At 43.9% G+C, this 21,168-nt stretch overlaps 1 protein-coding gene across 1 annotated transcript in view; it reads left to right on the forward strand.

Moving 5' to 3' along the window:
• Positions 1-4,150: 4,150 nt before the first annotated feature.
• BIN1 (bridging integrator 1) overlaps positions 4,151-21,168 on the forward strand; it is a 109,929-nt gene continuing 92,911 nt past the window's right edge. The window contains 3 exon segments of the mRNA XM_064165767.1: positions 4,151-4,333; positions 13,274-13,364; positions 13,488-15,251. Coding sequence (XP_064021837.1) covers positions 15,168-15,251 — 84 coding nt within the window. The 5' untranslated portion in view covers positions 4,151-4,333; positions 13,274-13,364; positions 13,488-15,167.

Genomic DNA, 21,168 nt, shown 5'->3' on the forward strand with positions numbered 1-21,168 from the left:
ATCAGGTTAACAAAGTTCCTGTATGTGGAGAAGTTACGCTACAGTGGTTTTCGCTCTGCCTCTCTGTGTTTTAAGCAGACCACAAGCTCACAGATCAAGCCCTGGCACATCTGGAAGCTGTGTAGACAAGGGCTGAGGAAAATTTGTTTCTTTGGACACAATACTGTGCTGACTTGGTTATGCTCCTTCCAGTTGGATTAGATAACAGGTAGTAGAAAAATTATGTCTGTGAGAGATTAAACCTGTCCTCAAAATATTCCAGTAGTTAGTCTAGAAAAGAGAATGTTGAGAGAGAATATAAACATTTTCTTCAAATACCTTCAAGTTAAGATGTTTACTCGTTCATGTGCCTCCTCAAACAGAGACCTGTTCCTACTCGCCCTTGTCTGCCACCTGAGCAGCCTGCCCATAAGCAGCCAGCCCTTAGCACAGGTGTGCTGCTTTCTTGGCTTCAAAAAAATCTCAGAAGAGCTCCTTCTTGGCCCTTTTTGCTCTGATTCCCTTTCACAGTGTGGACTTAACTACACTAGAGCTTGTCTCATGGGTGAGACAGAGCATGGTGAAAAGAAATCTGTCAAGTGATTGTTTAACTAGAGTTGCTGTATTCAGTGAGCCTGTTCTCTGTTTTTTCTTACTCTGTTGTAGATACATAGGTGTCGAAGGAATATGTGTGATCAACAGTGAATTAGCCAGAACTCCAGCAAAATTGTGTGCCAGTGGTGAATGAGACTTAGGAGCTCATTAAATGCCCCAGCATTGGCCATGGAGATGGAGAGTAGCATGACGATGGAGATGCCTGTCGGCTGCAAACGTGTGAGAAGTAGGCACTGCAGGTTTGTTTAGAAGTAGGAACAGAAAAGTTGTGTTGTCATGCACAGGACTGGAGAAGGGGAGTAGAAGAGCCACACAGAGTGGAGGCTTTGGGGCTATGCCAAATAGGTACTCCACAAAAGCATACATGAGGTCCAAGTCAAGGAACTGAAGAGGTTCATCATGCAGTATAGGGGAAAATGAGATAAATGGGATGAGGCAAAAGTAGTTTGGGCACCTGATGTGTTATTTGCATCACATAGCAAGGGGGGGAAAAAAGGCCACTGCTGGTGTGGATCACTGAGGGTTTTGTTTCTTGGGTTACATTGTCATAAAATGTTCATAACTTTAAAAAATGCTGGTTTGTACTTACTAAAGATTAACATCTTTGGTAACAATAGGCTTCTGCTGTGCCTGCCCAGAGAAAGACTCCGGAAAGACATAATGAATCACCAGTTCTTTGTCTTCCAGAACAATGTTAACTTTCACTGGCAGGCAGGTGAATTGGAAGGATTTTCACCTCCTGAAGGGATTTACAAGACCATGTGAAAAGCAGACACTAAGGTAGCTTGAAATGCTACCAAAGTATTATCACAGCCCTGGACAGCTACATAGGACAGCTATAAATGCATATGTCAGTACAGCCACTCTAAAAGACAAGTCTAACTGGGTCACCCTCCTGGTTTTTGCAAAATAGAATCATAGAATCAGTCAGGGTTGGAAGGGACCACAAGGATCATCTACTTCCCCGCTATGGGCAGGGACACCCTACCCTAGATCAGGCTGGCCAAAGTCCCATCCAGCCTGGCCTTAAACACCTCCAGGGACAGGATGATTGCTTGTGTCATGGACAGCAAATATTGAAGATTCGAATGAAGAATGTTGACTGGAATGTGTGTTTGGAAAATATTAGGGGTAGAGATCCAAAGGTGCTTGATATTTCTTATGTAGAAGTTTTCACCTACATTTTATACCAGAAGTATGGAAAGTTGTTAAGTAGTAACCTCTTTAGTATGATAATTTTAAAAATATATAATCTGTGCACACACACACACAAATCTATCTATCTATCTATATTATCCTCTGTGATTAATACACCCATTCACATACCTTTTTTTCTTTTCAGAGGATATTAGCACAGAAAATAATGAAATGTATACACAGATCTTGAAAATATGATTTATTCATGTGCATGCTGAATTAAAAAACAACCCTAAAGCATGTAGCAGTCATATCGATATTTAAGAGGGAATTTCACCTGAAAGTTCCCCTATGGTTTCCGAACTCCCCTTCAAGCGAGCCACTGACAGTAGCACACCGTGGGTGCGGTACCACTAGGTGGTGCTGCCCCTACAGTATTCCTTACCACGAGTCTCTGACTACGGGAAAAAATAATTACATACATATATACAAACCAAACGTTGTCTGTATATGTATACACAAATCTAAAACCAATGCACTTGCTATCTTAAAGCCAGAGAAGTTTTGTTCTATTTGCTTAACGAGAACTCCTGGCCTTCGCATCTGTCAACGTGCTGAATTTGTGCCCGTGTTTTGCATGTCTGGTTGCAATGTAAATTCGTAGGCAGCCAGTAATGCACTATGGCCAAAGTTTCATGTAGAAAAGTACTCAGCCTCTGCAGCCTCCTGTAATCTTTCTGCTGAGATTTCTCTTCAGCAGAATTTGTTAATCATTGAGCTCCAATACTCTACCTTATCACACGAAAGTCAAAATAAGGGCATTTCCCACTCTGAGGAGACGACATTCTGGGTGAGATAAGAATAAGGATGTATTTCAGGCACTACTGTAAATATCAGTCCTGCACTGCAGTAAACAGCAGACCTTCTGACACCACTTAAAAGGTATCCTACCAGTCTTGGCAACATTTGAAACATAATGTTTGCTGCCAAGTGTTTATCGGGTTGGGAAGTGTAAAGTCAGTGAAGCAGCAAAGTTTACTCAGATAAGAGGAAAGCTAGAGCCAGAAATTTCCCGGGATAAACAACTGCAAGAGTATTTGCTGAAGTTAACATTCAAGATAAGTTTTGCTTTTACCATTTTATTGTTTCAAATTGGTCAAATGTAGAACTTGTGTCTGAAACCTGAAGCTGAAAGGTGTGAGCAGATTGCACAGATTGCCTTAATCCTTTGTTTTTGAGAGGAAAAGATGGAAAAAACTGAAAGCACCAATGCAACATCGGGAAGGATTAATGACTTCTTAAAGGCAAAAAGTTCCGTGCTTTGCTGTATGCAGTAACTACTCCACTTTGACTGAAAAGACTAAAATATATGCATATATATATATATATATATTATAAGCTGTCCTGATGGTTCTACCAACTCAATACAAAACTACCAAACAGAGACAAGAACTTGTATAAAAGTATACTTTCCACTACTTACTCATCTGAACCTGGAATATGTTCCCAAATTATTCCCTCAAACTGATACCTCTGCTTCTCAAAATGCCTCTGCTCAAGCAGCTCAGCCACCTCAAAAGGTGGCAGCAGATGAAGGTTCAAACTGGAGAACGTTATGCTCAGAGCAGCCCAGAAGCAGAGGTTGTGGCTCTCATACCCTAGGCCTTGCCCACTATGCTTCCCAAAATCCCCTGGGAAAGGGGCACCAGGAGCCAGCAGAAGGTCCTCTGCCTTATGGACAAGCAACAGTAAATTCTGTCTTGTGCCTTAGGTATAACATTTGCAAAACACTGAACTGGGAGACCGCTCCCGCTGGGAACACTACCAGCTCTTTTGATGCAATTGCACCTGGTGTGAAGGATAATTCATTAAACTTTGTTTTCCTGGAGCGTACCTAGAAGAGAGATGTACTGAGCTATGTAGGAAATCAGTGCATTAAGTGTAGTAACAACATTGTTATCAAAACTAGCGAGACCTCATGACCTACCTGACTTCTACTGGGACTACATCCTAGGTAGGACTGAATGACACAGCCAAATGAGATGCTGTAAGAACCTCTTCTGAAAAACATCAGTGAATGCCAAGTCAAATATTTTCTGTAATTCTCTGACAACTCAGGATCACCTTGAAGGGTTCTGCTGTCTCCCTTAACAGAACTAGATGAGTCCTAAGAGAGAGAGAACATCAACAAATCCCATGGAAATCCATGAAATGTGTTAGGAAGTGTATGCAGCAGCCTAATTAACACCTAGGTAGCTAGAACAACACACAGAGCAAAAGAGAAAGCCACCACGTGAGAGCTGTTGTTAACAATCGGTGAAGGCTACTGCTCTCTCTGAAATACACCTGGAGAGATGTGAGGCAATAACAGGCACCTCTGGGTGCCAGTTACCAAATAGAACTGTGCTCTAAGACAGAAAGCAGACCACTCTGGAGTGCAAGGATGACTTTGGAAGTGATTACAACAAAATGAGATCGTCAAGGGGGTTAAAGAGGGCCCAAAGACACCAAAGAAGCCCCAAGGAAGCTGGAAAGGAAATTAAACAAAGCACAGATGTCCTCAGGAGGCTAAATGGAGGCATCGGATGTGGCAGAGTGGAAGGTAAGAGTGCTCAGGGGTAAACTGAAAGCCTGAGAAAGACTTTCTCCTGCATACAAAAGACAAAAAACCTGCTGCAGAGCTAAAGGATGGCTGTGGAACACAGGTTTGCTCACGGGAGACATTGTGAAAAATAGATGGGTGCTGAAGTGGCTGGAGACAGAAGGTGGTTCTTGTCCATTCATGTCTGTGCCTATCTTTTCATGTCTGTTCTTATCTTCCCTCGTTTGTCCTTATCCACTTAGATTTAAGAATGACCTGAAATGGAAATGTGTTTGCACTCAGGTTGCCACTTGCCAGCTGAAACACAGAAAACTTCTTTGGGCTCTTAGCTCCTGACAAATGAAAAATGATACCAGCAGCCTGCAATAAGCAATATTGAAGCAAAGTTGGATTGTCGTGTGCCAGAAGTGTGCATGTAGACAATTACCAAACTGGCCTGATATGCATTATCTTAGTCATTTGTCTGAACATTAGCATTTATGGGAGATTTGTACAATTTAAAGTGCATGCTCAGACTAGAAAAAATAAAATAATATGAGATAAAGTGAGATATGAGATAAAACATTAGATAGTTACAAGTGGTCTGGAAAATAGCATCATGTTGTTTCTTTCCCAATGCCAAGTGTTAATGCTCTTAAAATCAGAAATGTGCCAACATCTGAAGGACACTTTTTTGCAAGTGTATATGGGAAATGTCAAAGAACTATATATAGAGAGAATCACAAAATCATAGAATCAGGCTGGTTGGAAGAGACCTCCAAGCTCATCCAGTCCAACCTAGCACCCAGCCCTAGCCAGTCAACCAGACTATGGCACTAAGGGGCAACTCCACCACCTCCCTGACTAACGTGCTAAAGGAACCGCTGGTGGAGAAACATATCAACACTGACATCTCCACAGCTATGGCAACCTAGTCTTAAACAACAGCAACAATCAGTTTACTTAGGATGAAAGAAATGGCAACATGGAAAATCTAGGGTGTGCTATGAAGCATCTAGTACGTATGTTGAAGGTGCTGAATTAAGGTAGAGGAGAAATCTTTGACCTGGGTCTAGGGGAAGCTGATAACAATCGATGCTTAAAAACTGTACTAAAATAAATTCTTAGACCATATCAAGAGATTTCAGCCATGCTTACATTAGCAGCTAGGTTCCTCTTGGCAATTGGTTTTCAGCTCTCTATTTTTCTACCTGGATTAGTGCTTATCTTGGTTTACAATCGCAGGTGCAGAGAAAGAGAAGATTATCCAAAAAATATCATATTTAGACAAGCCTCTTTTATTCTCAGTAGCTCATATTGTGAAGGTCTTTGTCTCCTTTATGCAGATATGGAGTACCCACTTTACTTTGCCTGAAGATTCCCAAATACTGTGGAGATAGGCTTGTTCCAGGGGAAAGAAACAAACATTAACTCTAGGTGATTAGAAAATCAGAGGTATGTGAGTAATTAGATACATGCATCCAGAAGGGCTCGGTTAACTTTTTTCCTCTGTGATACCACTATGAAGGCAATCAATATTTCACTACCACACTATAGATGCTTCTTTTATCTCATTGTTATAAACTCATAGCTGCTAGGATTACTCTGCATTTATTATCTATCTAACACTAGTTACTTTCAGATGAAGTTGTATAAAATAACATACAGTTCTTTTCACACAGCATGAAGGCACCAAGTTTATCCAAGATATAATCATTTACTAGTTGCTAGTCAATTTAGTTTTGCTATATAAATAGGTGTCAACACCAGGAAGTGTAGGCAACCATTTGTTTCACTTCCACACTGTATTTTAAAAGTGGTTAAAAATCACCACTTTGAAGGTTTCTGAGAATCAATCTCAGCTAGCAAAGCTTTCCAATTAGTGTCATGATGGAGCTGATCATTCACTTTCTCATTGAGGCTGCTGGGAACAGCTATGTTTGTCCATTCACTGGTTATGTGAGATTATGCTGATGCAGAAAAGATCTAATTCAACCATGCTCCTCTACCAAAACAAATGTCTCTAATGTTTGTATGCTTGCAAGAGTGCAGATTTCATGTCTGGAGTGAAGAGCCTGAGTGTGTTGAATTTAACTTTCTGCATCTTTGGACGTTGGGTCATCGCGATTAGTAAGGTATTACTGGTGAATATGTAGTAGAGTTTAATGTTTTCATCTGTGAACCCCGAGTCACACTGGAATGCAAGAGCAGTATAGGTAATTACTGCAATTATGTTGATGTATAATTTGGTATTACGTACATTTTTAATTATATTTTGATGTTGGCATTTCCCTACTCAGTGCCACTATCATCAAAATATGTAGGGAAAGAAATTACTGTGAATGCTTTAAAATCAATAAAAACATTGACATGATGTCTTACCCTGCCCTCCTTTGGCTTTATGGGTTTCGGGTTCAGATTTTGACACTTTCCTCCCGTCTGGAAACCTCTTCTTGTGATTCCAAGAGATGGGGTTTTGAGAGAAGATCCTGTACTACAAAATTCCTAGTAAAGACACCCAGATGCTGCAGTATTTCCAGGCTTATTCTTTGGCTTTCAGAGTCAAGGGGTGGGAACAGCATGCGTTTCCATCACTTGTATAGCGACACAGAAAGGTGAAGTTTGAGATATTTGGTTGTTTTACTTGTTAGAGTTGCCTTGCTTCAAAATAGACTTCAGAGACCAATCAGAAATGTGGCCTGACATTTGTGTTTATTCTTTCCAGCACGCTGTCTATGATAGATCTTCTACCCTGATAGCTACGTACATAAGGCTGTGAGTCACTAGACCATTGAGAATGCTTACTTTAAGACTGTAAATGTTTTCTGCTAAATTTGGCTGTGACACTGCAAGATATCAAAGCATTGGATAGCATGTAAAAATGTTGCATAATCTATGAAGAGAAAGATATCAGTTCTACCTAGGTGACCCTCAACTCTAAGTCTCTATAATATTCCTTCATCCATTTTGGAGTGAATACTTGTCTATGAACAAAAGAAAGCTGTTAATGCTCTAAAGCTGGAAACAGCTAAGCATCCACAGCAGCTGAGTACAGCATTTAGAATGATGTAAGAATTCAGACTGAAATAGCAAAGAGCTGTCCATGTCTGAGACTGGTTGATGGAATCCTAGGATGATTTCAGGTCGGAAGGGACCTCCAGAGTTCAACTAGTTCAACCCCCCTGCAGTGAGCAGGGACCTCTGCCATTAGATCAGGATCCTCCTTTCAATCATCCTCTCTTTCCTTTCAGAATGGCTTGTGCATTCCTGCATTCCTGCTTTTCTAAGCTAGTACTATCACATTATTATTCAGGCGGAATGTTTGAGTGATGCAGCGGGCAAGTAGCTAATATAAATGATTCCGGTGCATGAAGGATTACATGCAATATACATCTACTTTAACTCTCGTGAGCCCGTGCTTTTCTTTCCCCTAGAATTTAACCCTTAGGAGTACACAAAGTAACGGTATAAAAAATAAAGCACATGCATAGCTTGAAGAATTCCCCAGAGTCCCCATGACACCCATGAGTACTGTTTTCCTATGTCAGATCTTTTACTAGAAAAGCAAACACTTGGCTTTACTTACCTGTAGTAAAAAGCAGCGACCGAGAGTACGTGTTGTAAAGGTACACTGTGAACTTTTCAATCGCTGGCTCTGCATTTGGAGCTCTTCCGAAACCTCCCCCGTTTGGATCTCGATGAGCATGTCCAAGAGTTGACAAAGCCAACTGGTGAAAATAGTTGCAGTTGTTAGAGGGAAGAAATTTTTTTTTACCCATTTGTCTGTGTTGTATTTTCTGCAGTCCTGGTCCAGGATTCAGTATTTGTCATAGGTTGGAAACTATAGAGTTAAAAATCCTCTAGGGACTAGAGGATGTCTTGGGGGTGGGCACAAGAAAGTGTAAAACTGTTGTTCAGTCCCATCATTCTGCTCTCTCTTTATAAGTTGGCAGCAAGGGCAACTCCTTTCTTCCGCCTGCTCTCGCTGGTGGGAGCTACTCATCTCGGTAAGCATGTAAGGAGTGAGCCTGTTTGTGGCCTCCAGAGGCACTGTTTGGTCCTACGGGTTGCAGAGGCACTGGGGTAGGGGAGCAGTTTAGGTTTAGTTTCGGGATGGGGGAAGGTTTAAGGGTGTCGTTAAGGACTGCTGTATAATCTCGTGTCTTTCCTTTCAAGTGTAATTCTGTATTTCTTTCCAGTCTGTTTGAGAGTGTTTCATTCTGCTGCTCTTAAAAAAAGACACTATTATAATTGTCAGCATTTATTAGTTAGAATAGATTGTATAGCAATGGTTTATTGAATGTGTGAAGAAAAACTGCACTTGCCCAAACCATGATGTTAACTGTCCTCATTTTCAGAAAAATCAAATCCCACACACCAGAAGCAAAGAGTTGGATATTTTTGAAACCTGAACAGATATGCAGTGATGGTGACCTTAGAGCAGACAAAGGTGGGATAGCTCTTGTAAACAATTTGTGGCGAAGGCTGCACTCAGTTTTGGTTCCAGGGAAATTGAATGAGGCTATCAGTAAAGGCAAGCCAGAAAGAAGACATTGCAACCAGGGCAACTGTTGCCATGACATAAGTCTACCTGCTGTGGCTGTCACCAAAGTGAAAACAGAGAAAATATTGTCTGGGTTTCACTGGCGTGTTGTGCCTTTGATACAGTGTCCTAGTGATGCCCTTTGTGTGACTCCACTCCATGGGCCATGTGTTCTGCTCTCTCTATAGTCTAGGGCAAACTGGACCATCTAGGAGACTACATCATTAGTTTCCATTGGAAAAAAAAGTCATGGAAGGCTTTCAGAATTCTCAGAACAATTTCCAAAGCAAGCCCACGATTTACTTATTGCTCTCTTGTTGGCTGGTGATAATGAAAAACTGAAATCTTCCTTTCCTGCATGGTGGTACAGATGGTATTGGGCATTTCATTGTGTTTGGACAAGGGAAGATTCAGGTCGAATCTGTTTCCCCAAACAACATGGTGAGGAGATTCAGCAGAGCTTGTGAGTTTAAGGCATGTGGGAAAGAACACCTGGATAGCTTGTAAGTGAAAGCTGTTGCACCTTGCTGTCACTTTGTTGTTTCCTCTTGCTTTCACACATAACAAGTTTTTTGCTATTCTTTCCTATGGCAGAAACTTCCTAATCCTCTCCAGAAGCTTTCTGTTTGCATGAGAATACAGCCAGTCAGAAAGGAACGGTAAAGAAAGCAGATGACGTTAGAGCTGAGGTCTCAAAGTACCCTCGATAGTGCTATGGGATTAAAAGAAAAGATAGCAGTCATCTCTGCAAGCTCATCCTGAATGTTGGCCCAGAAGACTGCAGGATCTGCAGTGGAAAGGAAAAACGTGAGCAGGCTATTTTTGGCAAGCAAGGTTGGAGTTGGAACTCAATTAGATTTTTGCTACGTAATGTATTTTGTGTAATTTGTTGTTTTTAAAGTGTTGGGTTTACTATCTTAAGTTAGTCTTTCACCTGACATCACTAAAGCAAGGGAGTGTGCTGGCAATGAGTAAGGCCAGCTGACTTGTAGTATAATTCAGAGTGGAAACAAGAACATGAAATAGGCCCAACTTGCTTTAGTACTTGGGAAGAAGAGTTTTAGAATGATTTAAATGATGTTATTTAGGCTGAACATAAATAAATTTATCTTTTTATAATGATACATTTACATTTATCAGAAGCATTTAATCAACTTAGCTTTACAAAATACTTGAAAAAAATCTCAGTAATTGTAAACTTAAAATCAGAAGTCCTTGCTGAAAAGAAAGAAGAATCATTTTTTCTGTAACTAGAACAGAGATTATATACTTCTAGTTCCATGAATGGTAGAGACCAGTGCTACTGTAATTATAAAGACATTTTACTTAAATAGATAGGGTTATACATGAAAGATTTTATCAGCAGCAGTAGGGGAGCAGATACATTTTGATTGTCACAGCTTATAGCTGTAAACACAGAAGCTACATTTAGAAGGTTCCAGTCTGGAAAAAATAAAGATATATTAGAGGACATACTGCTGAAATTGCTCTTTAAAAACAAACCAACCCAACAAAACCCCCAAACAACCCAAAACCCACCAAAAAAAACCAAACCAATTTAAGTCAGGAATCACAAAGGAAATGTTCTGCTCCCAGATGAACAAACTTGGCAAAACAGTAACAATAAGGACACCAACAAGCATATGCTTGGTGCCATGGTCTAGCCTTGAGCTTTGTGGTAAAGGGTTGGACTTGATGATCTGTGAGGTCTCTTCCAACCCTGATGATACTGTGATACTGTGTGTGATACTGTGAAAACAGGCGAGCAGTTCACCTCTCTTTCATGAGACAATGAGAGGTGAAATGCACGGGTGGGGCTGAGACCTAACAGGCATTATTGGCTAGAGTATTAATCAATTAAGAAAGCAGTAAAACAGCAATAGTAGTTATGCACATGCTACAATAGTGCATTTGTGCTGTCCTGTTTGTAAGATTTGCTTCTTCGCTGTGAACTGTGTAAATAAATCATATTGTCACCAAGGAGATGGACTACCAAGTGGTTTTAGAACCCACCTGGCTTTCTTAACTTTAGCTATTTAAGCTATTTGTCTAATCTCCCTTTGTAGCTGTTTTATCTCTTAGCATTCTTTGAAGATACTGGTTTTTCTCCTTTGACTATAAAAGGAGCCTTGATGACTCAGCTTAAATAAATCTAGTTAAATTCAGCTGGTTACACTTAGGTAAAATGAAGTGTCCTAGGGTCTAGTGTTGGAATAAGTGAGACAGCATTGATCTTAACAGATCTCGCTGCAGATCATAGAATCATAGAATCAGCCAGGTTGGAAGAGAGCTCCAAGCTCATCCAGTCCAACCTAGCATCCAGCCCTGTCCAATCAACCAGACCATGGCACTAAGTGCCTCACCCAGGCTTTGCTTGAACACCTCCAGGGATGGCAACTCCACCACCTCCCTGGGCAGCCCATTCCAATGCCAATCACTCTCTCTGCCAACAGCTTCCTCCTAACATCCAGCCTAGACCTCCCTTGGCACAGCTTCAGACTGTGTCCCCTTGTTCTGTTGCTGGTTGCCTGGGAGGAGAAACCAACCCCACCTGGCTACAATCTCCCTTCAGGTAGTTGTAGAGAGCAATGAGGTCACCCCTGAGCCTCCTCTTCTGCAGGCTGCACACCCCCAGCTCCCTCAGCCTCTCCTCATAGGGTTTGTATTCCAGGCCCCTCACCAGCTTCGTTGCCCTTCTCTGGACACCTTCCAGTATCTCAATATCCCTCTTGAATTGAGGAGCCCAGAACTGGACACAGCACTCGAGGTGTGGCCTGAGCAGTGCTGAGCACAGGGGAAGAATAACCTCCCTCATCCTGCTGGCCACACTGGTCCTGATACAGGTCAGGATGCTATTGGCTCTCTTGGCCACCTGGGCACACTGCTGGCTCATCTTCAGCCTACTATCCACCAGTACCCCCAGGTCCCTCTCTGCCTAACTGCTCTCCAGCCAGTCTGGCCCCAGCCTGTAGCACTGCTTGGGGTTGTATGGATGGATGGATATGTGCATCAAGTTCTGTTTCTTTCAACTGCAATTGTGCAGAATCTGTCACTAAGAGCTTTTAAAGGGTTAGACAGCTGTGCCTCCCAGTGACACAGAGCACAAGTGAGCACTAGCCTGTATGTTTATTACTCTGTGCCTTTCTACTAACATGCAGAATCACAGTAACAAACGATCAGATCAGAAAAACGGTGGACAGATACAAGACTGAAACCTCTCCTGTCCACAAAGTAACAGACTTTAACGTATCCCACACGGCTAAAACGCCTTCTGTGTTCATTCTGTTGCACAGCCACTCACAGCGTGCAACGGTCCCTGGGTCACGCTAGGGGAGTACCTTTTCGGGACACACCCACCGTATGCTTTGTATCTTTGGTGCTGATACAGTCAAGCACTGAAATAACTGGGGAATGACTCATGCTGAGAGGCGGTTGCTTGCTGCTAAGCCCAGTTTCTAAAACGTACATGGTTTGTCATCATTTTTCATTGTGGAGCATGTGTGTGTCTGGCTGCTTTGGTTTCACGGTTGTCTGATGTTTGCCATGGACTCTTTTCAGTTCACGTGACACAGTTTTTTGCTTTTCACTTGAAAGGAATGCAAAAATCCCTTCCAAACCAGTTTCACTGGAGAAAAGACCTAAGCAAAAGCAGCAAATTTGTGAGGTAGGGTAGAGAGGAATGTGTCCTGACCCTGAAATACCTGCTCTTTAGCAAGGTGATGTTTCAAATGTTTAACCACATGTTCATCTCTCACTCTTGAGATGGGGGGTATGAGAGAAAGAAAATGAGATTTTAATTATGTTTCCAGATAATACTGGGCAGATAGAATACACTGGAAAAGCAATATGAAAATACCTACTAAGGCTGAAATTATGGGCAAAACGAGATGCATTTTAGACAAATACACATCTGTGCATCAAAACCCACACAGAAGTGCAAATACTTAAATGTAAAGCCAGAAAGGAATTGAATGAAATTATTTTGCAGTACAGTGTGGCACCACAGGTATGCATTCACTGGAGTCTGAATATGTCTTCTATCACTGCACTTTTCTCACACACAACAGAAACACATGTATTCAGTACTTTGTAGAACAGGAATAGCATGTCTACTAACACCACTGAAGCACAGTATGGATTTAAGCTGGTTTTTGAACGGGGGCTTTTGTCATTAAAAAAAGAGCTATTGTAATAACTGGCAAGAAATGCAGAGGCACTGTCTCACAGAGCCTCGCAAAGAGGTGTTGACAGGTTCTCTGCCTGCAGTTTCTAAGGGCTCTGGTTTTTATTTCAAGTTCTGAATGAATAGAAATAGGAGTAAAGCAGAAATGAGAAACAAGAAATACAAGCTGAAAAATCTGACCTAGCTCTCTCGAGTAATAATTTCTACATTTTTCTTTTGCTTTATGTTGGGATAGTGAGTACTACACAGCTCCCTGTGCGCATGAAACTGGACATAACAGTCTTCAGCTGGTAAAATAAAGATTGTGAAATCGTCTCAGAATGAAGGTAGGTTTTGGTACCATCTTTCAATTACAACAGCTGTAAGAGATGTAACTCTCTATCTTAAACAAAGGCAAGTACAAGTTCCTTAAATACCTATCTGTACTACTGAATACTTTGTGCCCACAGAGCAGAGGGAAGCCCCAGCAAAGGAGCAGGAAGAGTGTACAGAGACAGGCAAAGAAGGAGGCTTCCTCACCACCTGACCGAGGCCCAGTCTGCGGAACTGATGGAAGCTTCGGTGCCAAGTATTAGGACGTGAATAATGACGCTGAAGTGGCTTCCTGTATTCCAGGAAGGAGAACTTTGTTCTGTCTGGTAAAGGAAAGGATCTTCACAAAAGGTATTTGCACAGTAGGTCTAGAAAGCACACCCAAAGGCCTGTTGGGGTGAAAGCAGTGGCATAAGTGCAGTGCGCACAGGCAGAAGGTCCAGGCCCACTGAAGAGAGAAAAGGGCAGGCAAAAGGGCAGGGTGCGTATTTGGGTCATGACCAACAACACTGAAAAGCAGAGTCGCAGCTGAAGGACAATAGCATACAGATGAAGGTCGCAGGAATGCAGGGCAAGTTAGGCACATAAAGCACTCTGTGCAGCCATGGTGGGCTTTTTGTTGATGTGGTTTGTTTTTTTCCAGTAAATGTGCCATCACCTCAATGCAAAGCACCTCTGCTGCCACCATTACTCCCTGACTGGAACAGCCATCATGTGCAGCCATGATGAATCCAAATTCTTGTGCACATCCTAAAGCATGTACACAGCTGCTATGGGTTAAAAATTCTTTACAAACATTAACTAATGAGACATCCTAATGTGCTCCTGTCAGATAAGCTGGTCAACAGGTTATACAGTTTTCAAAGCAGCGGGGCTGATGTGAAGGCATTTATCAGGTTGGTACATTAAGGGATGAGATCTTCTGAAATTGCAGCTTGCTTTCTAAGACCAGGATTTTTTAAGACCACCTACAGATACCCTGCCAAGAATGTAAATTTCTCACTTTGCACTTGTAAAGATTCAGGACTAATGTGGAAAATACCTTTCTTTCATAAATTCAGAAATACAGATAATCAATGATAGCAGTTACTGGTACAGATCTCTCACAACAGGAAAGAACACCATTTTGTTGCAGGATGAGAGACAGCAGCAAACCCAAACCATCCCCTTAGATTAATCATAGAACACTTTGGGTTGGAATGGACCTCCAAAGGTGCAATGATACAGTCCAAGCCCCTGCAGTGAGTAGAGACATCTTCAGTTACCTGAGTGTGCACAGTCCTTTAATGTTTCCAGGGATGGGTCTTGTTACAGTACATCACCATGTAATTGTGACTACTAAGACTATTATAATCATTAACCAGAATATCTAAGCCACATTCTTCACTTAGCTGTTTTTAAGTATCACCGTTCTGGTGTGGGAGGCCTCTTCGTATTTCTCTCCGTCCCACCTCCCCCCCTCGAGATGCTTTCCAGCTTTTCTCACCCCGCCTGTCTCCTCTAGGCCAGACTGCAGGCGCAGCCCGGCCCAGAGGAGACAGGGAGGGTGGGGGAAACCTGGCAAGCATCTGTCTCCATTTCTGCCCCCGGCAGCACCATCGCATCCTCCACAAACGAGACATCCGGCTGTGCCGCTGCGGTCCCCTCCCCGGGCGAAGCGCGGCCTCTTTAAGGCGGCTCGGGGCGCACTGTCCCTTTAAAAGGCGGTGGGAAGAGCGGAGGGAGTTGGGAGTCGAGGCTGTCGCCTGCCCGCCGGCTTTTCCCCCCTTTCCTGCCGGCCAGCCGTTCGCAGCCGCCCGTTAAAAAGAGGAGGCAAGATGGCCGAGCTGGGCAGCAAAGGGGTCACTGCTGGGAAGATCGCCAGCAACGTGCAGAAGAAGCTGACCCGGGCGCAAGAGAAGGTAGGGGAGAAGGTGGCGGTGGGGAAATGCGCTGGCGCGGCCGCCTCCCGCGGGATGCGAGGGGGGGAGATGCGGGTACGGGGGTGACACCCTTCCCCAGAGCAGAGATGCGTCTCGCAGTGGGCATATCGGCATCCCCTCCCGGCCGCAGCGGGCTGGCAGCTGCCGCCTTGGATTGCGGATTTAGGGCCCCTTTGCAGCTTGAGAATACAAAATACCGCTGTGGAGAACTGTGAGAGCTTCCCTCCGTCTGCACACGTAGGAGAAGCAGAAAGACGGCATCGCGGACAGTGAGCCGCACGGGTGCTTTACGTGCGTAGGTGCTTATTGTGTCCGCTGGAGGAGATCTCGTCTGTGGCGATTAGGCTGTGCTCCATGCGGCAGGTTCGAGAGCAGTGCTGTGTTCTGCAACAGCGTTATACGTAATCTCAAAGATGAGGAGAAAAAGGTGGGCGCCTTCATCGTTATCTTTGAACAGCATAACGTGATAGTCGCGACTCGCTTTACTGCCCCAGAGCTCCAGCTTTTGGAATGGCGGTAAAGCAAAAGCCTAAGGGCTTTAAAGATTGTGCCCGTGTCTGCCGTGGGAGGGGTGGAGGGGTTTTTTTGGTTGTTGTTTTTAATCCCGGGAGTCCTTTCGCTGCTCCCCACCCACCCTGGTGCCAAGAATATGCAGTAGGTACTTTTCATGTTCATCTCTCTGGCATGCTGCATCCGATGCCAGATGCCAGCTCCGTGTAGGGGTTATTGGCGTTTTACGTAGGGACATGGCTCAGCTGCTTTTCTCTCCGGCACGCTCGTCTTGGCTCTCAGTGATTTGCTGTGCGATGACATTGACTGAATAAGGACTGGTGCATCTCGCAGGGAGGGGGTGTGAACGGACTTGTCCACTGCTGCTCTTATGCCTTGCGAGTTAGCAGCTACATTTAATCCAGGAGGTTTGGGGTTGGGTGCAGTGCTGGGTTGAGCCCTCTGCCGGTTTCCAGCACTGTTATAAAATGCTGCTGGGTCGAAATGGCAACCCAAACCTGTTGGGCCTAATGTTGCCCATGCTGCTTCCACCAGTTTAAGCTCCTTTACTGAAACTAGGAACACGATTTGATCTTACCTGGCTGCTTGGACAAAATCCCATGAGAACAGCAGATCCATTTTAGAACTAGCTGCTGCAACCAGGTCTTGGCTTTATTCTGCACGCAAGAGAGTGTGGCCACATCTGTGGTTTTTCACTTTACTGCAGTTCCGGGAGGGGACGGGGCAGGGAATCAGAGCAGAAGACAAACTCGTCATAGGTGCTGAATTCGTTCTGTCTTAGCCACCAGATGGCAACCATATTTTTGGTTACTTTAAGGTAGGTGGTAAAGTCTGAGGTCTTTGGCCTGCTGATGAAATTACTGCATTTATTGGTGCAGCTTGGAGCCAGGTGTGGAGCGCCAGGCACTTCCCTGGCCCCTTACCTGAACACACGCAGCTTCTTTCCCTAGGCAGAGTTTCCCACAAATTCTTTTCAACTGGATATCCAGGTCGCTTCCTTGGTAGTGACTGGAGATATGGGAACATTGACAACAATAACAATCAAGAGTATAGCTGTATACTGCAAGTGACTTGCGTGATCTGAAATCAGTTGTTTGTCTCTTTACATAGGAAAAAAGCAGAGCTTATTTCCTTCTAAGGAGAAAAGGAAAACAAACCCCAAAGCACTTGCTTAATAAGTTAACACAAATTCTAGGCCCTTTGGCAGTTCTTATCCCATGGAAACAAAACAAATGTGTTCTCTGGACTCTTAAAGAAAAAAACATGGCATTTCTGGCTTCATCATCTGACTCCCCTCTTCATACTGCTACAGCTTCCCCTGCAAAAACTCCACTCTTGTGGAGTGTTAGTCGTTTTGCCCTTGTCTGCAAGGGACAGATTTTCAGTGAGGCAAACGTGTTCAGCTGATGAGGAGAGATACAGCTGAATGCAAGCTGGTGGGAAGGCACCAGTAGTTACGGCAAGATACTGGCATCAGTCTTGTGGTGTTCCGTTTTAAACCCTGGTACTGCTTTAACAGGAAGGGTAAACCACCTGTCCAAAGATAAGGACCTGGTGCTTAAAAAAAAGGTAAGCCGAATCTGCCAGATCTACCTCTGCTCACAACAGACCAAGCACTTAAAAATGTATGAGTTTTTTCTAAAGGGATGCTTACTGGGCCTGAGCTTTACTTTTTTTTTGAGGCTTAAAGAAGCTGACAGTGTTTCTTCTGCATCTCTTCTTTCAAGATGAATGTAGGGTAAAAAATCATCCCTTCACAGTGGAGTCTCCCTCCCAGCTTGACCCCTGAGGCTTTAACTTCAGCAGTTTCCTTCATGGTGAATTTAAGTCTTGTGTTAAGCAAAGACTGATGTCTTTTTTGTTCAATTCACTGAAACATTGTGCGCATCCTTGTTTCCTTTCTGAGATGGCTATTTTGTAAAGCATGTAAGATATTCCTTCAGAAGTACTGTTTGTTTTGAGCCTTTCAGCAAAATTACAGGCTATTTCTGGAAGACATTTTCTCAGTTCCGAAGGAAATATGGGGCAGAATGGTTGACTATGCTCTTTGGAAATGGTCTGTGCACTCTTTTATCCTCTCTGTTCAAAGGTAGCCTGAAGTAAAATGGTAATAATTTGCCCATTCTTTGGTGAAGTGTACCAAATACATTGATGCCTCTGTCTGGAGGAGCCCACCTAGCAGAAAAGACCCCTGCAACTGTTGTTAATGCATGTATCATCCTAACTATTAGGAGATTTAGGCTGGGAGCTGAGCATTGTTCGACCTGAACGTTGCTGAAGGGTTTTCAGACCAAGATGTTGAGGTTTGAGTCTTGCATAATTCTTAACATGGAGTAAATTGGTTACTTCTGCAGCGTTGTGCTCTCTTGGAGAGAGCCTGGTCTTTGAAAGGTATTTTAAATTTTGCTAGCAAGAATTCAAAGTTTTTCTTTTGTCTGTAAAAAGTTTTTCTGTTAAATGAGCAGCTTCTGTAGTTTTAAGAATATTGAAAATCTCCTCAGTTTCCAGAGCTCTCATTTTTCTTGAAGAGTGCCCTATTTCTGGATGTATCACTTTGCACATGCACAAACATTTCTGCTTTGAAGAAATTAAAACAGTGTCTTGGTGACTTAGTATGACCCTGATGCAGAGGTAACTCCTCTGCGAGGTGTTCAGGATTTTGTTGCCCGGCTGCCAGTGAGGGCTTTTGTCGTAAGATCAAACTCTGCTTTCCTCCAGCAGATTAGGCAGAGATTCAGGGTAGAAAGATCATATTGTCTCTCTGGGTACCAACTGGCAATATAAAATGCATGCAGATTAATAGTCACAGTTAAGGAGATGAAGTGTGAAGTTGACACTGGAAAGAGAGGTTTTCCTTGGGGGCTTTGTGTGGAGAGGAGTAGAAAGGGATGAACTTATTTTCGCCTTTCTAGATTTAGACTGGGCATGGGAAGTTTCTATCCTATAGGAGTGGTGGTCTCTAGCACTACTTGCATGACAAGACTGGGCAAAATGAGGAGTCCATGTTCTGTGACATGAAGAGGTCATTGTATTTTCATAATGTTTCTTTCTGATGTATCAATAAACCAAGGCATCCCCTTTTTTCCCCTCTCTGTCTCTAACCAAAGGGGAAGGCTTTGTTGCAGGACCTGGCAAAGTTTAGGTCAGACATCCAAACTCTCATTAGTGGGTATTGTTTAGGTCATAGACTCTCTCACTGACTTGCCATGTTGCAATGACATGTCACTTCTTGCTGTTCTTGGTTTACTTTATTTGCCTGATGCTTACCCACATTGGTGTTTGCAGTTTCCTTGGTTAAATCTTCTGTCAGAGCAGAGTTCTGCTTTCTGGCTGGCTGTGTTCTCGGCCTCACAGGACTAGTATGACTATAGCTGTTGGTATCCAGGTGTGCTGATGCTTATTCCCTGCTCATTACGGTAACCCAAAGGCTTTGCTATGTAATTTTCATCCCATCAGAGAGAAGTACCCAAGAACACAGGCCCTGAAAAGGAAGGCAGAGGGCTGGTTTTGGCAGGCCACTGTGGCCTGATGTCTCAGTGCTTTTCCCAATTATTTTGTCTCTTGTAACAATTCTAGTAGCACACACTGTGTCCAGAAAGGATTTTTTCCTTTCCTAGAGCCTTAGAATTTGTATCTTTCCACTTTAGTCCCTTGCTGGACACGAGCATGTTGTGGTTTGAGTGGAACAGTTTGCAGAAGGCATGGTTTGTGCTTTCAGTTTGCCCAGATAAGATGCTCTTCCTTCCTCGTGAAACATGCTCCAGTGGGTGGAGAATGGCAGGTGAGAACACCTAGAGTGAAATCTCAGCCCTGTTAAAGCAGGTGGTAGTCTGTACCGACAAGAAGCATCTAAGAACCTTAAGTCAAAATTAAATGCAGCTGCCTTCAGGATTCAGCTGTGAGAGGCTGCCTGGTCTGTAGAACCTCTGCATGTGGGGAGGGAAGCTTTAAATAGGAAACTGTAGAAAACTCTTACTGAGAAGTATCACATCTACTTACTTTGGAGGAATGAAGCTCTACACTGGTTTTGCTTTGGGATCCTTCTGTCCGAAGATTCTATGTGTTTTGCTTGGCTCTGCATAGGGTAAAATGATTTTGTAGCAGTTTCCCTCATTGTGCCAGTCAACTAGAAACAGCCCGAAGAGGTCTGGTTCTTCTCTTGCTGATCCGGTATGAAACTCCTTTTTTACCTGGAGGACTCCTCAGATGACAAGGCAAGGGCTTTTTACTTTGTTAGATGGCTTTCTCAAAATGCAGGGCTTAGGGAAGGTAGAGTCTCAAAAGTACCTTAGTGCCTAAAGGTTGCTGGAAAATGGGCAGTGGGTAGACAAGAGAGGTCTCAGTTAGTGTCTGTAACATAGAGATGATTCTAGTATAAGCTCAGACTGTGTTACTGGGTATCAGATCATCTGCATGGGGCAAGGAAGAGGTGAAATAAGAAACCCAGCTCCACATGTGTTTGGGTTTTTTTAGCCCATGGAATGGTTTAATTGCAGGGCACTTTACAGTGCCCTTCTGGAGGTGCCCGTCTGTCTGGGTGTTGGTAACAGATTTCTTTTCAGAAGCAAAATCTCAGGGATTGATATTTTTTTCTGACTTGAAAAGGCCTATCCCTATTTCTGGTTACTCTTTATCTTTCCTGTCAGCTCTGTTCTTAGAGCGAGTCCTTTCCAGTGCAGTTCTTGTGAGATCAGTTTTGAAAAGCATGGTGTGGAAGAACTCTTCCCAGCGAAGACTTGTAGCAAGGCTGTAGGTAGGACTGACAGCTCCAGAGCCCATTGCCAGGGCGGTGCCGTGGGCTCGCCTGCGCCGCTGCGCACGGTGGCTGCGGGGAGGTGCGCGGCTGCGGCGCGGGTCGCGTTCGCAGCCGGTGAGCGCTGCTGGCGGGTGGCCTGCAGCAGGCGCGGCCAGCCGGGCCGGTGAGCGGAGCTGCGGCCAGCCGGGCCTTCGGGAGCCACGCAGCTCTTCCTCGGTTCTGCCTCTGTGGGCAGAGACAAGACTCTGCTGCTCGGAACCAGCTGTGTCATAAAGTTCTGGTTCTGGCAACTGCTGGAGTGAGAAGCAGGTACTTAGTGTGACAGGCGTTAGAGGCTGTTTTTTCCCTGCTGTCGTGATGGTGACCAGACACCTGAGCTGCCCGCTGCGTGAGTTCGGCAGCTTCACAAGGATCCTTTTGCGTCCTGGCTGCCTACCTGTGCGCGCAGGGATCAGGCTGTCGTCCCAGGAGTGCCAGACCGGCAACTTGAAGCGTCACAAAGGCAGACGCAGTTTGCCCAAGCGAACAGACTTAGGTGGTCCTTTCGGCTGGCCCACATCTCAGCTTCCTAAGTTGGGTGGCAAATGGAGGGTGTGCAGACCAGCTGCTTGTTTTGTGGGACCAGAAGGC

The sequence above is a fragment of the Pogoniulus pusillus genome, chromosome 2 (genome assembly GCF_015220805.1).
Source record: "Pogoniulus pusillus isolate bPogPus1 chromosome 2, bPogPus1.pri, whole genome shotgun sequence".
In the NCBI taxonomy this organism is placed as follows: domain Eukaryota; kingdom Metazoa; phylum Chordata; class Aves; order Piciformes; family Lybiidae; genus Pogoniulus; species Pogoniulus pusillus.